Here is a 12,186-nt window from a genome sequence, read left to right on the forward strand (position 1 = left end):
AAGCTTGTTCTAGGTAGGTGCTTTAGACCACTGAGCCATCTCACCAGCCCTCGTAAAATCTTTTTAAAGTTTAAATTAACACCTGTTAGACCCAAAAGTTGCTTTGTTATAGTCTCATTTTAAATTTTTTGCCCTGGGGCTGGTGAGATGGCTCAGTGTTCTCAAGCACCTACTTAGAACAAGCTTAGCAAAGCACAGGGACCGCGGTTCAATCCCCAGCACCACATGCCAGCCAGCCAGCCCCCTGGTGGGCTGAGCAGGCCACACACACACATAATTAAATAAATAAATAAATAAATAAATTTTTTGCCCCAAAATTTTCTTCCTGATCCAAGAAATTAGCTCATTATTGCTGACAAAAAAACTATTTCAGTGACTTTTTTCTGAAAATGGTAGTAAAGAGAATAAAGCTGTAAATTTACAATAAAAATACATAAATAAAGGTTTAAAAAATGTGAGCTGGATGTGGTGGGGCAAACCATACGCCTGCCTCTTGGGAGGCGGAGCCAGCCTGGAGCCCATAATGACAGCCTGTCTCAAAAACCCCCAAACTAGACCAAAAAACCAAAACCAGGCAGATATTAAAATGCTTTTATATATACTGCATTGATGTGATTTTGTGTCCATTTTCCCTTACTGATAACATTTGACTGCTCTTAATTGAGGAGTATTCTAATTAATTTGATGTGATTTACTTTGACAGATTCCTTGTTTTATTTCACGCATGAGAGTTAATTAGTTTAATAATAATTAACACGTTAATTTTGTACATGTCAAGTAGAATTTTCACAACAAAAATATGCCGCTTGAAAATAAAAATGCAAAAATTTGTTTAGAATTTTTTCTGTTTCAGTAGTTACACGGTATGTTACACCACATTCTAGATTGAAATACAGCTCAATAGCACTAAAGCTGGCTAGAGTCCAGAGTTCTGTGCTCCAGTGTCGATTCAAGTAATATTTCCTAGAACTCAGTTTTGGTTTTTTGTTTTTGTTATGTTTTTTTTTTTTTTTTTTTTTTTTTTTTTTTTTTTTTTTTTTGAGGAGGGGGTTGTTTGTTTGTTGGTGGAACCAGGGATTGAACTCAAGCCCTTGTGCTTGCCAGGGAAGTGCTTATTCCACTGAGCCATCTCCCTGGCCCCCTCAGGTGATATTTCCTAGAAAGACATCAGTTTTCTTGCCTTTTCCTATTTCCTGACTTCAAAATACTAACATACCATTACTTAATTTTTTAAAAATATATGTTTTTCTCATGTTTGTGTCACTAAGGAAGACTTTTTTAAAAATTTCAGTTGAAATTTCTTGCCATTTTATATGTGTGTTAATTCCAGATTTAGCATCCTCAAAAGTGAAAATTTAGATGATAGAGAGCAGGCCCTGGAATTCCTGAACAGTCCGTGTATTTGCCATTCTTGGTCTTCCCCTTCCCGCTCGGCCTCTCTGGCATTGTTCCAAAGGCTCAAAATTAGTGCGTTGCTGTTTTCATTTGTATTAGTTTGTTACTTCTGCACCTGTAGGTGACTGCACTAACTGATTTCAGTAAATTCATAAAGGAAAAAATATTTTAGCCTTTTTTCAGTTAAACCTACAGAAAGTGTTGGTGTTAATTGAAAGTGATCTTTCCTAATTTCTTAACATGAAAAAGATCAACACGTACTGAAGGTATGGTTTCTTAAGTTTCACATGAATTTTGTTTCCCATTTTAATTATTAGGTTTCACAGATACCATCTACTATTTCTTAGTAGTAGTCTTTTATTACCTCCTCCCAATGGTGATATACTAACTTGTGTCCATATTATTTCATTTAGTAGTATTACATATTATTAAAAAAGTTTTGCCATGCTAAAAACGCTGTTGGCTACTTTTAGTTTCCTCTGGCATATTAGATGTAACCATTTCTGTATTCCCTTGCCATGAACATTTTTTATTCCTTAATATTCTTTTACATGGACTTGGGCAACCTGGTAAATAAGAAAACTGTGCAGAAGTATTTGCTGTGTAACAATGGTGTGGTTTTGTTCCAGATATTAAATTTTGTGTCTTCTTTCTTAAAATAGATGATCCATAATTATATGGAACATTTAGAAAGAACAAAACTTCATCAGCTCTCAGGGAGTGATCAACTAGAAGCCACAGCTCACAGCAGGATTAGGTAAGCTTTGTTATTCATTTTACCTTGGGAAAAAATGAGATAAATAATCTGTTTTGCAGCTGTTTTTTCCACTCTTTAATCCCAGAACAATAGTCAGGCAGATTCTAAAAGCTCTGTTGTGGTTGGAATGCTATAGCAGAGAACAAACCCAGCCTTTCCTACTGAAAGGGTAAACTCTGAGAACTGGGCTGGATAAGTAGCATATTGAGGTATTTCGATTTTTTTAATAGTCTATGGAATTACCCTAGCTTTGGAATCTCATACGTGGGAATGCTGAGAATTCTTCCTAGCTCTTGTATAATTGGTCCTTTTTGTTACTGAGAGGCATGTTTGAAAGGGCTAGCCAGCCATCCGTTTGCTGTAGGAGTGTGAATAAATTATGTAGATCTCGGCCTCGGCCAATGAGCTCCGCCCGGGCTCGTAGTGGCGAGGAACGCAGTTAGCAGGCCGGCTGCGGCCGCCCTGGCACAAACGCTGGGAGCAGCCGCTCTGAGCGCGAGGCGGGCAGAGCGGGATGACGTCACCGCCCGGAGCCGCTGCAGGATGGAGTGGAAAGCTGCTGCTGATGGCATTGTTTTTGTGGCAGCTGCTGAATGACAGATCCTCACTACAAAGATCCCCCTTTGGCCCCGGTGTAGGCCTCCTGTTTCGGGCGTTCCACCATGCCAGCGCAGCGCCATGAGTCCTGGATGCATGCTGCTGTTTGTGTTTGGCTTTGTTGGCGGGGCGGTGGTCATTAATTCTGCTATCCTCGTGTCTCTCTCCGTCTTGCTGCTTGTGCACTTTTCCATTTCTACCGGGGTGCCGGCTCTGACGCAGAACCTACCGAGGATACTCAGGTACTCCAGCCTCTCCTGGAAGCCCAGGCTTCTGGTTTGTCTTAAGGTTCTCGCTCCCCAGGTCTGCTCTGTAACCTTTTCTGTCGCAGCTTGAAACAATGGAAAATGGCCTGAGGCTAGAATGTCTGTTCGGATCTGTAGTAATTTATAGGCCACCACTTAGGAAGCCTGCTTTGGATTTGGAAACTGCAGAATAAAGCAGAGATTTTCTTAGTTCTTCCACCCAAGTACAAGGTCAGCGTGGTCGTGTGTCAAGCAGGACGCTGAGGAGTAAGGGGAGAGCAGGAGCAGAGTTCCTGCGACCCGGGCTTAGCTTCCGAGCTCGGGCTGAGCCATCGGCGGGTCTGCAAACGAGTAGCCACAGTGTGGGTTTCTTTTGTTCCAATTTTCCTTGACCAGTGGAGGTGTAGCTATCATTTTTATAATTTTTAATAACCTCATGGGAATTGGCAATTTAAGTATTTTCCTTCTTAAGCAAAAATATTTTAAAGTAAAAGGATTTAAACTTTTCAGAGCTAAGACTGTGTTACTCCATTCTTTACACATGGAAGTTGTGAAAGCCTTACCAAGCCTATTCACTATTGTTTTGTCAGATGTCGCCCATTCTTTGCTTTGTAGTCCCGGGTGACAAATGTCCCTGCTGCCTGTGGGGGTGGTCACTCGCTCCAGCTTGCCTGCCGCTGGCTCCACTGCAGCCCCAGAACAGCCTTCACTTCGCAGAGGCTGCAGATTTGGGGTCTTTTGTTTTCTGACTCATCAGAGTAGCTAATTTGTTCAGATTTCTGCTTTGTGCTTGCTTCTAAATGAGGGCTTATCAGTGTACTTTTTATTTGTTACTTAAGTGGTCACAAAAATAATGGAATTCTAACTGTGGATTTAGACTTAAGGATTAAAGTAGCTCCCTCGGTGTGTTCTTTTTTTAATTCACCAGGCCAGTTTAGATTCAATTTTAATTTAGGGCCCAGAAGTTAAATTTCATTTGTGGTCTAAAAGTAGATGCTTGCTTATTAATATATTTTCATTCCTGATTTCTAAAAATCGAAACAATCTCCTAACTGATTCATATGAAAATTTTATAAAGTATCCAGGCATATTTAGGCTTCAAAAAGATTACCAACACCTGAACTTAAGAATCCGTCGAATATTAAGACTACTGCAAGGGACCACCTTGGGCTCTGCCCTGCGCCAGCAGCCCTGGAGCATTTGGATTCGCTCCCTTGTGGGTGGCTTTAAAAACTGAGAGGGAGATTATTTTGTGTTAAATTTACAGTTGTAAGATATGTGGTAAATTAATTTGATAATCATTAGTATGTGTCCCACTTTTAGCAGAACTGTTAAAACAGTTACTTTATTGATAGATGCATTATACTCAAACTGTAAAAGTTACAGGACACAGAAGCTGCAGTTAGTTTGATTGAATAAACATAGTAGTCTTCAATATTAAGTTCCAGTTGTCAGAATGTTGCTCGCTCCAAGGGAGAAGATGGGCCTCTGGAGCCCACAGGCCCGGCCTCGCACCCGGCCCTGCACTCGGCTCTACAAGTCCCTCGGCATTGCTCTGCCTGCTCTGAAACTTAGCAGAATCACCCCTCCTTCCCACGACTGGTTAAATGAGATACTGTCAGTGAATCGTGTAGCTCAGTACCTGTCATGTGGAGAGCATTCGGCAAGTGTGATCTTTTTATTGCCCTTTGTCTTAATAATTAGTTATATTAAATGTAAATGTGGCTAAAAATCTCTTTTAAAAGCATATTTGCAACATTATTTAATCGTATAAACTAACATTTTAAATAATGAGCTAAAAAAAAAAACCCTAATATGTAGAACTAAAGCAATTCAAAGAAATAACCAGGATTCTGTTGATGACAGCTTTGCTTCTAGTAGAAAGTGCTATTTCTAAGCAAAGACAGCAGATATTTCACTCTAGAGGTTAAAATGCCCCTTGATGTTTCCGCATGCATCCCCTCCTTTGGTCACTTACTCCAGGTGTTTCAGAGGCCTATAACGCAGAAAGCGCCAGACACGCATGCCGCAGAACCTGGGCGGGCATCTCAGGACCTTGCGTGCATACATGTCTCTCCCCACCTGTGTCTTAGGTAATTTACCAGTAAAAGAAGAGCAATCAAGGACACTACTGCTTTTCCAGAGTGCATCCCAGGGTTGTACTGGGCCTCCTGACAGCTGCTGGTCTGTGACCCTCCTCACTGTCCTAGAGAGCAGTTTCTGAATGACTAACAAAAGCAAGGGGAAGAAGAGGTGGAGATTCTCCTTGTGTGTTGGGTTGTAGATTTAGTAGGAGAGTAAGTATTTGATATCTGTGAATATGAATGCATTGGCATTGGACTAGGAAGAGCTTCTAACAGCTGGCTGGTGTTTTGATGTCTTGCAGCAGAGGTGGGCTCACATGAGTTTCTGCTAGCCCCCATGGCGTGCTGGGGTCCGAGCTTTCCAGTAGCCTGGGGCTGAGTAAGTTCCCAGTCACTTCTTACTTAAGGCAATAGAGGACATTGGAGAAGAAATAAAGGTCAGCTTACAGTAGCTCTTAGGTGTCTCACAACATGTTCCCCAAGTTGGGCACCAAACCTCAGGTTGACTTAATGGACAGCTTATCGTTTTGTGGGTTACAGATATGAAAAAGAGAATTAAAGCAAGGAGTAATAGCACACATGTATAATCCCAGCACTACGGGAGGCTGAGGCAGGAAGATCAAAAGTTTGAGCCTGGCCTAGATGACTTAGTGATTTAGTGAAACCCTGTATCAAAATTAAGAACTAAGAGGAGTGATACAAGTCAGTGCACGCAAAGGGTACTTGGAGGAAATCTAGCTTCTGAAAACCACTGGGATTATTTCATGAAAGAAAGGATATTTTAAGATTAAGGAAATAGAAGAAAGACATACCTTAACTTAAGGGTCGGGCTGGTGAGATGGCTCAGTGGTCTAAAGCACCTCCTTAGAACAAGCTCAGCAAAGCACAGGACCGCGGTTCAATCCCCCAGCACCACATGCCAGCCTTCCCCGCCCCCTGGTGGGCTGAGCTGGCCACACACACACACACACACACACACACACAAAAAAAAAAAAAAAATTAAAAAAAACTTAAGGGTCATTATTCTCAAAAAAGAATAAGTTCCCAAAAAAAGGCAGGTTCTCTGCCGCATGGAAACATGTGCATGAGCAGCACAATTCCCAAAGGACTCGTGGAGGGAGCAGTGGCCGCCCCTCTGCTGCTAACTTCGGGAACATCTGTTGCTAACCATGTTTGGGAATCACTGATGAGGAGCAATAGCTAATTTTTGTTATTTGGTTGTTCTGGCAGCTTTTGATCAAAAACTGAGATTTTGTATTACCATCTAATTTCGTACTCTGCTGATTACCTGTGTTTGACTTTTTTTCCCAAATCAAAATAATAAAAAGTATTGTAAGTGTGAAGAAGTGATAGGGAGATTCCTGTTTGAAAGGTTTATTTCCTCGTGCATGCAACTTTAATAAAAGGCAGCTTCCCAGCTCCTCTGTGTCCCTTCCTCTTTAGGGAATGTTCTGACAACTTTACTAATCCTTTTTGATAGCAATGGAAGAGCCCTTTGTGTTAAGTGAGGTCAGGTTTCAACAGCGACTTCAGTTTCTAGGTATAAAAATGAACTTATGGAATAAGGTTGTCATGTAATAAGCGTCCCCCCTACTTTTATCTATACCCTCATTGTTCCTGTTCTAACTTTCTCACTAGTAGAGATAGAATTGAAGAGTCGCCAAACCTATAGTATCTTATTTCTCTCCGTTTTTACATTTTTGAGTTAATGACCCAGGATGACCTGTTAGTAAGCTCGTTTCCACTTTCTAAAGTGCTTTCGTTTGGAATCTTCTGTTCATCAACAAAGGATGTCTTTTTTGTTGGAATTCTATTAATGAAAGTATAACTCTTGTTTGTTGGTTTCCCACAGAGCATTAGAAAATCAGTAGATTAAAATAATAATAATAAAAAAAAAACCTGGGAGTCTTTTGAGCCCCTTGTTTGGAGAAAAAGACTAACAGTGGTTTTCTCATACGTGTGGTGCCTGAAAGGAATTCCTGTAGTGGTCCACTTTAGGTGGGATAGAAATCTGTTGAGTAGCATTTACTCAATAGCCTGGGTTCAAACAATGTATTGGTTTTTTTCTAGGCAGGAAAGGTGTATCCTGCAGAGGCCCCAGTAAACATCCAGGGTTTAGCTTAGCAGAGAGGATCTGGGAAGCAGGGAGCAGGGGTTGGGCTCAGTCCCAGGGGAGGGACCCGAGTGTCACTATGATTAATCCAAGCACAAGTAAAACTCAGCAGAGCTGCCCTGAGAACAGACCACACCACTGGTTGCTTCCTGGGTGTGAAACAGCAGTAACGCATAAGGTTTTCCTGGTCTTTTTGGTCACCTCAGCTTCTGAGGCTCTGTCCTCTTCTCTCTGATTTGGCTGGGTGTTCAGACAGGCTGACAGTGTCATTGAAAGTAATGGCCCCAAAGCAGTAGTAGCTGGGCTCATCACTTACAGTCCTGACAACTGAAAATAAATGCTTGCTTAATTTTTCTTCCTTCTCCAAATAGAAAGGAACGCCCTATATCACTGGGGATTTTCCCATTACCTCCTGGAGATGGGCTGCTTACTCCGGACACTCAAAAAGGCGGTGAGACCCCAGGATCAGAGCAGTGGAAGTTCCAGGAGCTGAGTCAGCCCCGCTCGCACACCAGCCTGAAGGTGAGCTGTGTTCTGCCAGTAGGCTCAGCCTCCGTGCGATGAGCTTTCTTATCTAAACAGAAGTCCTGACAAGCAACGCTAGTAAAATGTATCATTTAGAAGCTTGGCGTTTTAAAACTGGAAATAACTTTTCCCCGGACTAGTTCCTGTTTGATTGAACTGTATAAGATGAACCTCAGGTGGGGTGACTAGTAACCCTAATTTTTTTAGGATAGAAAATCACTGTTATCTGCACTTCCTAGCACATTGTTAGTGACTTACCTTTAAAAATAAAACAAAACATTGTTTTCTCCGTCAAAACTATTTCTTGAAGCAGTATACAAAGTTCATTGTGTTTGACCAGGAGGGCCTGGTGCTGACTTGCTATAGGTTGTATTCTTGATACAGAACTTGTCATCAAGTAAGTGGTAAATGCGATGATGGCGTTGCCTAGCCAGGCATGGTGGCCGGGGCCTGTGGTCCCAGCTTCTGGGACTAAGTCAGGGAGACTTTGTGAGCCCACGACATCCCAAGCAGCCCACTGAAGCAGCAAGATTCCTTCTCAGAAGAAAGTGGAGATGTACTAATCACTAAGCTAAATTTTTGTTTTTTAAGTTAGTCAGGTGTATGGACGTGTACCTGTGTAGCCAAGGAGTAGGGAGGCTGAGACGAGAGGGTCACATGCGCCTAGTCGGGATGACAGGGTGAGCCCCTGCCCCAGAAAACAAAGGTAGACATTTGTGTTCTCCATCTTACAGAATGCTTATAAGGAAGGTATTGGATTATTTAAAAAGCCTTGTTATAACAGGCTACTGTATCATATAACAAGCACACTGTTTATACATAAACAAATATTTGTACCCTTCCCCCTTTTCATGCTTGTTAAGACAGGTTCTCCCTCAGTTGTCTACAATGGGCTTGGATTTTTGATCTCCTGCCTCAGCTTCCTGAGTAGCTAGCCTGGAATTCAGGCATGTGGCACCTCCGCTTTCTCAGAACGGAGTGTTGGGGTGGCGGGGGCACACCAGGAGTAGAACTCAGGACCTGGTGCTTGCCAGGCAGGCGCTGTGTTGCTGAGCTAGGTGCCCCTCCCATCAGAACATGTTTTTAAATTATTTTTTTTTAGATGTTGGAGTCTTTTGAGATAGTAAAAATGGTCTTTCAGTTCTAGACAGTAAAGATTTTTCAGTATCATTCTGTTGACCTTTGAAATGTGCTCAAAGCAGTAAACCCTCATTAAATATGTGACAGCTTTTCTCCCCCTGAAAAATGTTTTCGTTTCTTGTTTTCCGGCACTGGGGATTGAACCCAGGACCTTGTTTGTTCTAGGCAAGTGCCCTTCCACTGGGCTCCATCCCAGCCCTGGGAAGCATTTTCTCAGGCCCTCACCCATTTTCTTCCCTTTAGGTTTGTTAGAACTTAGGCACGTCGGCCTGGGAGACACCCACGTTCTTCACGCCTACAGCCACACCGGCTTTTTAAGTCTGCCTGTAGGTTTAATAGATTTTCCAAAATATCTGTCCCTCATTAGTCTACTTGCTGTGTCCCCTTTCCCAAAACAAAATTAAGTAGGGGGAATACTTTTAGTACATAAAAAATGAATTACTATATGGCAGCTATAGTTTATATTTATTACCCAAAAGTACACTTTAACAGACAATTATTATAATTCTTGTATTACTTAATCCAGTGACATGCTGTGACAGAACTTCACTGGCAGGTTACAAGCTGATTAAGAGGTGATTAATATGGGCTTAGCATAGGGGGCTTTTGGGTCCTCCTTGGAGACAGGAAGGCCAGTGCTCCCAGAGAGATTCTAAACATCTTGCTCTGCACATGGGGCATGGAGCCACTTCCTGGAATAAAGACCAACAGAGAATGACGTTTAGGAACCAGGTGGTACATTGCGGAATGGCGCGTGTCTGATGTGTAGAGTGTGCCTGCGCCCTAGGCCCTGTCTTACCTGTGCCCTTCTAATTAGACCTGGTTAACTATACCGGGCTGGGAGTCATGGTTGGGCTCTATCACAGGCTGTCACTCACCTTCCCATTTACATTATCTCTTAATTTAAAATTTCCTCAAACTATTGGTAATCCTAGTAGTCTGGGAGGCTGAGGCAGGAAGATGGCAAGTTTGAGCCCACCCTGGGCATTTTAATGGCTTACTTTGTAGCTTACTTTGTAACCCAGGCTGGTCTTGAACTCGCAAGATCCTCCTGCCCCAGCCTCCCGAGTGTCTCCCCATCCCTGGTACTGCAGCCAAAAAGAAAGAAAAGAAAAGAAAAGAGAGAGAGAGGTGGGGAGAAGTGGGGTGGAGAGAAAGAGACTGGAAGAGAATTACAATTACCATTTTATGAGTACTGTTTTCTTGTGATGTAAAGTTAAGATAAAAAAATGTCTTGTGAGAAAAGCCGCATGATGGATTACAACCAGGGAACAGAAAGTTTTTGGCAAAAGAAAAAAAAAAAAAAAAACAGTAAAGGGAGATTTGCCAGGATATAGGCCGCCTTTGTTTCTATATTGAAATTTTCCCACTGTGAGAAACCAGTAGTGAATGAGGTTATAAATAAATCATTGGATTTTCTTGGAAAAATGGGCCTAGCGAATGTACACTTCTTTAAAGCTTGTACAGGTGTCCCCCCTTCCCTGTTTCGGTTTGGTTGTTGGGTTTTGGGGTTTTTTGGCTTTTTGAGACAGGGTCTCTCTAGCAGTTCAGGCTGGCCTTGAGCTTACTTTGTAACCCAGGCTGGTCTTGAACTCGCAAGATCCTCCTGCCCCAGCCTCCCGAGTGCTGGGATGGACGACAGGCGTGCACCACCACGCCTGGCTCAGCTTTCTCTCAGTTGGTCCGTGTTTGGGATGCACGGTAGCTGTTTTCACCTGGAGGAACTGGCCCACATGCACACGCCATGATCTTTGTTACTCTCCTTCCCTGACCCTGCATTTTGTTTCTTGATTCATCACATTGTTTGAAGGTGGACCAGTAGGTAAATGAACAAATGAAATGATGGCATCACAAGTGTTGATAAGCACTGTTTAAAAAGCCCAAGGTACTTAGTAGGGAAAGGTGCCTCTCTCAGGGTGACGTTGCGGGATGCGCTGGTGATCGGGAGATGCGCAGGACAGCGACATGGCAGGTCACAGCCGCCGGGCTGAGGTGGCAGCTGCATTTCCGTGTGTTTGGGGAGCAGGCTTTTCTGCGATGCACACGCACCTCTCCGACTGGTCGTTCCCGCCCGCTGCACCAGCGTGCCCCGCCCTGGATTACAGCCTGTGCAAGCCGTTGCTGTCCTAACTATATCCCATGCACACACCGGTTCTACCCTGCTTGTTTACTAAGGCAGGCTAGCCGTCACAGCTTTGTGACACCTCATCCAGCGCTTGTTCCATGAGCCTCAAATTCTTTAGAGATCTGTTCAAGGCCAAAAGCAGAGGGGTTTTATATTGCTTCATTAATAGATTTATTTTTCTTTAACTGGAGATTCTCTAGTAAAACAACAACAACAAAGTTGTTCTTCTAGAAATTGTGTCATAAAAGTGCTCAGGGTGGGGACAAGCAGTAATGGTAAAGGGAAGCTTTTTACCTGACTGACTGGTGCTCTGCTCAGGCTACAAGCCAAGGCGGAGAGCAGGTGTCACAAGGACAGCTCCACAGAGGGCCACAGTGCAGGAACCTGCCCTACTCCTATGGTGTAAAGCACTAGTAGTACAGGACCGTCATCTTCACACCCTCTGCTTTCTGTACCATTCACCTCCCTGGGACCATTTTAAAGAACTCTGGAACAGCACTGTGGCCCTGAGCCCTGGAGCGGACTGGTGCACCGTTGGGCCTACAGTTTGTGTGTGAAGCCCGTGGTCTGCAGGCTGCGCTGTTGCAGATGTGCTTGGCATGCAGAGGGAAGGCCCAGAAGCCCTGCTGGTGGGAGGACTTTCCTTCCGCCTCCGGCTGGCTGGCTTCTGTTCTCAGCTGGCTCCCAGGGCTTGCTTTCCACAGGCTCAAGTCTCTAGAACCCTTGAGTCCTGTTCCTCTTACTGTCTGTTATCAAAGAGTTCCTGCAATAGAGAGACTGCACCAAATACATAAAAAATTCCCACAGTAGAACACATTACCATGTGCAGTGGCAAATTTTAAAATCATGGAAAGATTTTTTTTAAAAGCACCTTTCGGGGGGCCGAGGAGATAGCTCAGTGGAATAAGTGTTTGTCTGGCAAGCACAAGGTCCTGAGATTGATCCCTGGTACCACAAAAAAAAAAAAAAAAAGCACCTTTTGAAGTAATTTCAGAACAAGAGCAAAGTTGCACAAAGGGTACAGAGTTCTTGTACACCTCTCTCCCAGCTTCCTCAGATGCCAGCTATGGCGCAATTTTCAACAGTGAGGCATTACATGGGCCTGTGTGTGGTAGCATTCAAGCTGGCCCTCAGTGTCCCTGCCCCATTGCAGGCTCTGTGTTGGACCTTCCATTGTATTTCATCATCTTGTCCCCTCCGGCCCC

General features: G+C 43.4%; 1 protein-coding gene across 11 annotated transcripts in view; it reads left to right on the forward strand.

The window, feature by feature from the left end:
- Spag9 (sperm associated antigen 9) overlaps positions 1-12,186 on the forward strand; it is a 124,628-nt gene that overhangs the window by 55,469 nt on the left and 56,973 nt on the right. For 8 of the 11 annotated variants that reach the window (XM_023717892.1, XM_023717895.1, XM_023717893.1 and 5 more), the window contains 2 exons: positions 2,058-2,152; positions 7,563-7,713. In XM_023717892.1, coding sequence (XP_023573660.1) covers positions 2,058-2,152; positions 7,563-7,713 — 246 coding nt within the window. Of the gene's footprint in view, positions 1-2,057; positions 2,153-2,617; positions 2,992-7,562; positions 7,714-12,186 lie in introns of those variants that run through there. The other 3 variants (XM_023717896.1, XM_004633591.2, XM_004633592.2) reach the window with 1 other exon arrangement.

Source organism: Octodon degus, unplaced genomic scaffold (assembly GCF_000260255.1).
Source record: "Octodon degus isolate 3935 unplaced genomic scaffold, OctDeg1.0 scaffold00056, whole genome shotgun sequence".
NCBI lineage: Eukaryota > Metazoa > Chordata > Mammalia > Rodentia > Octodontidae > Octodon > Octodon degus.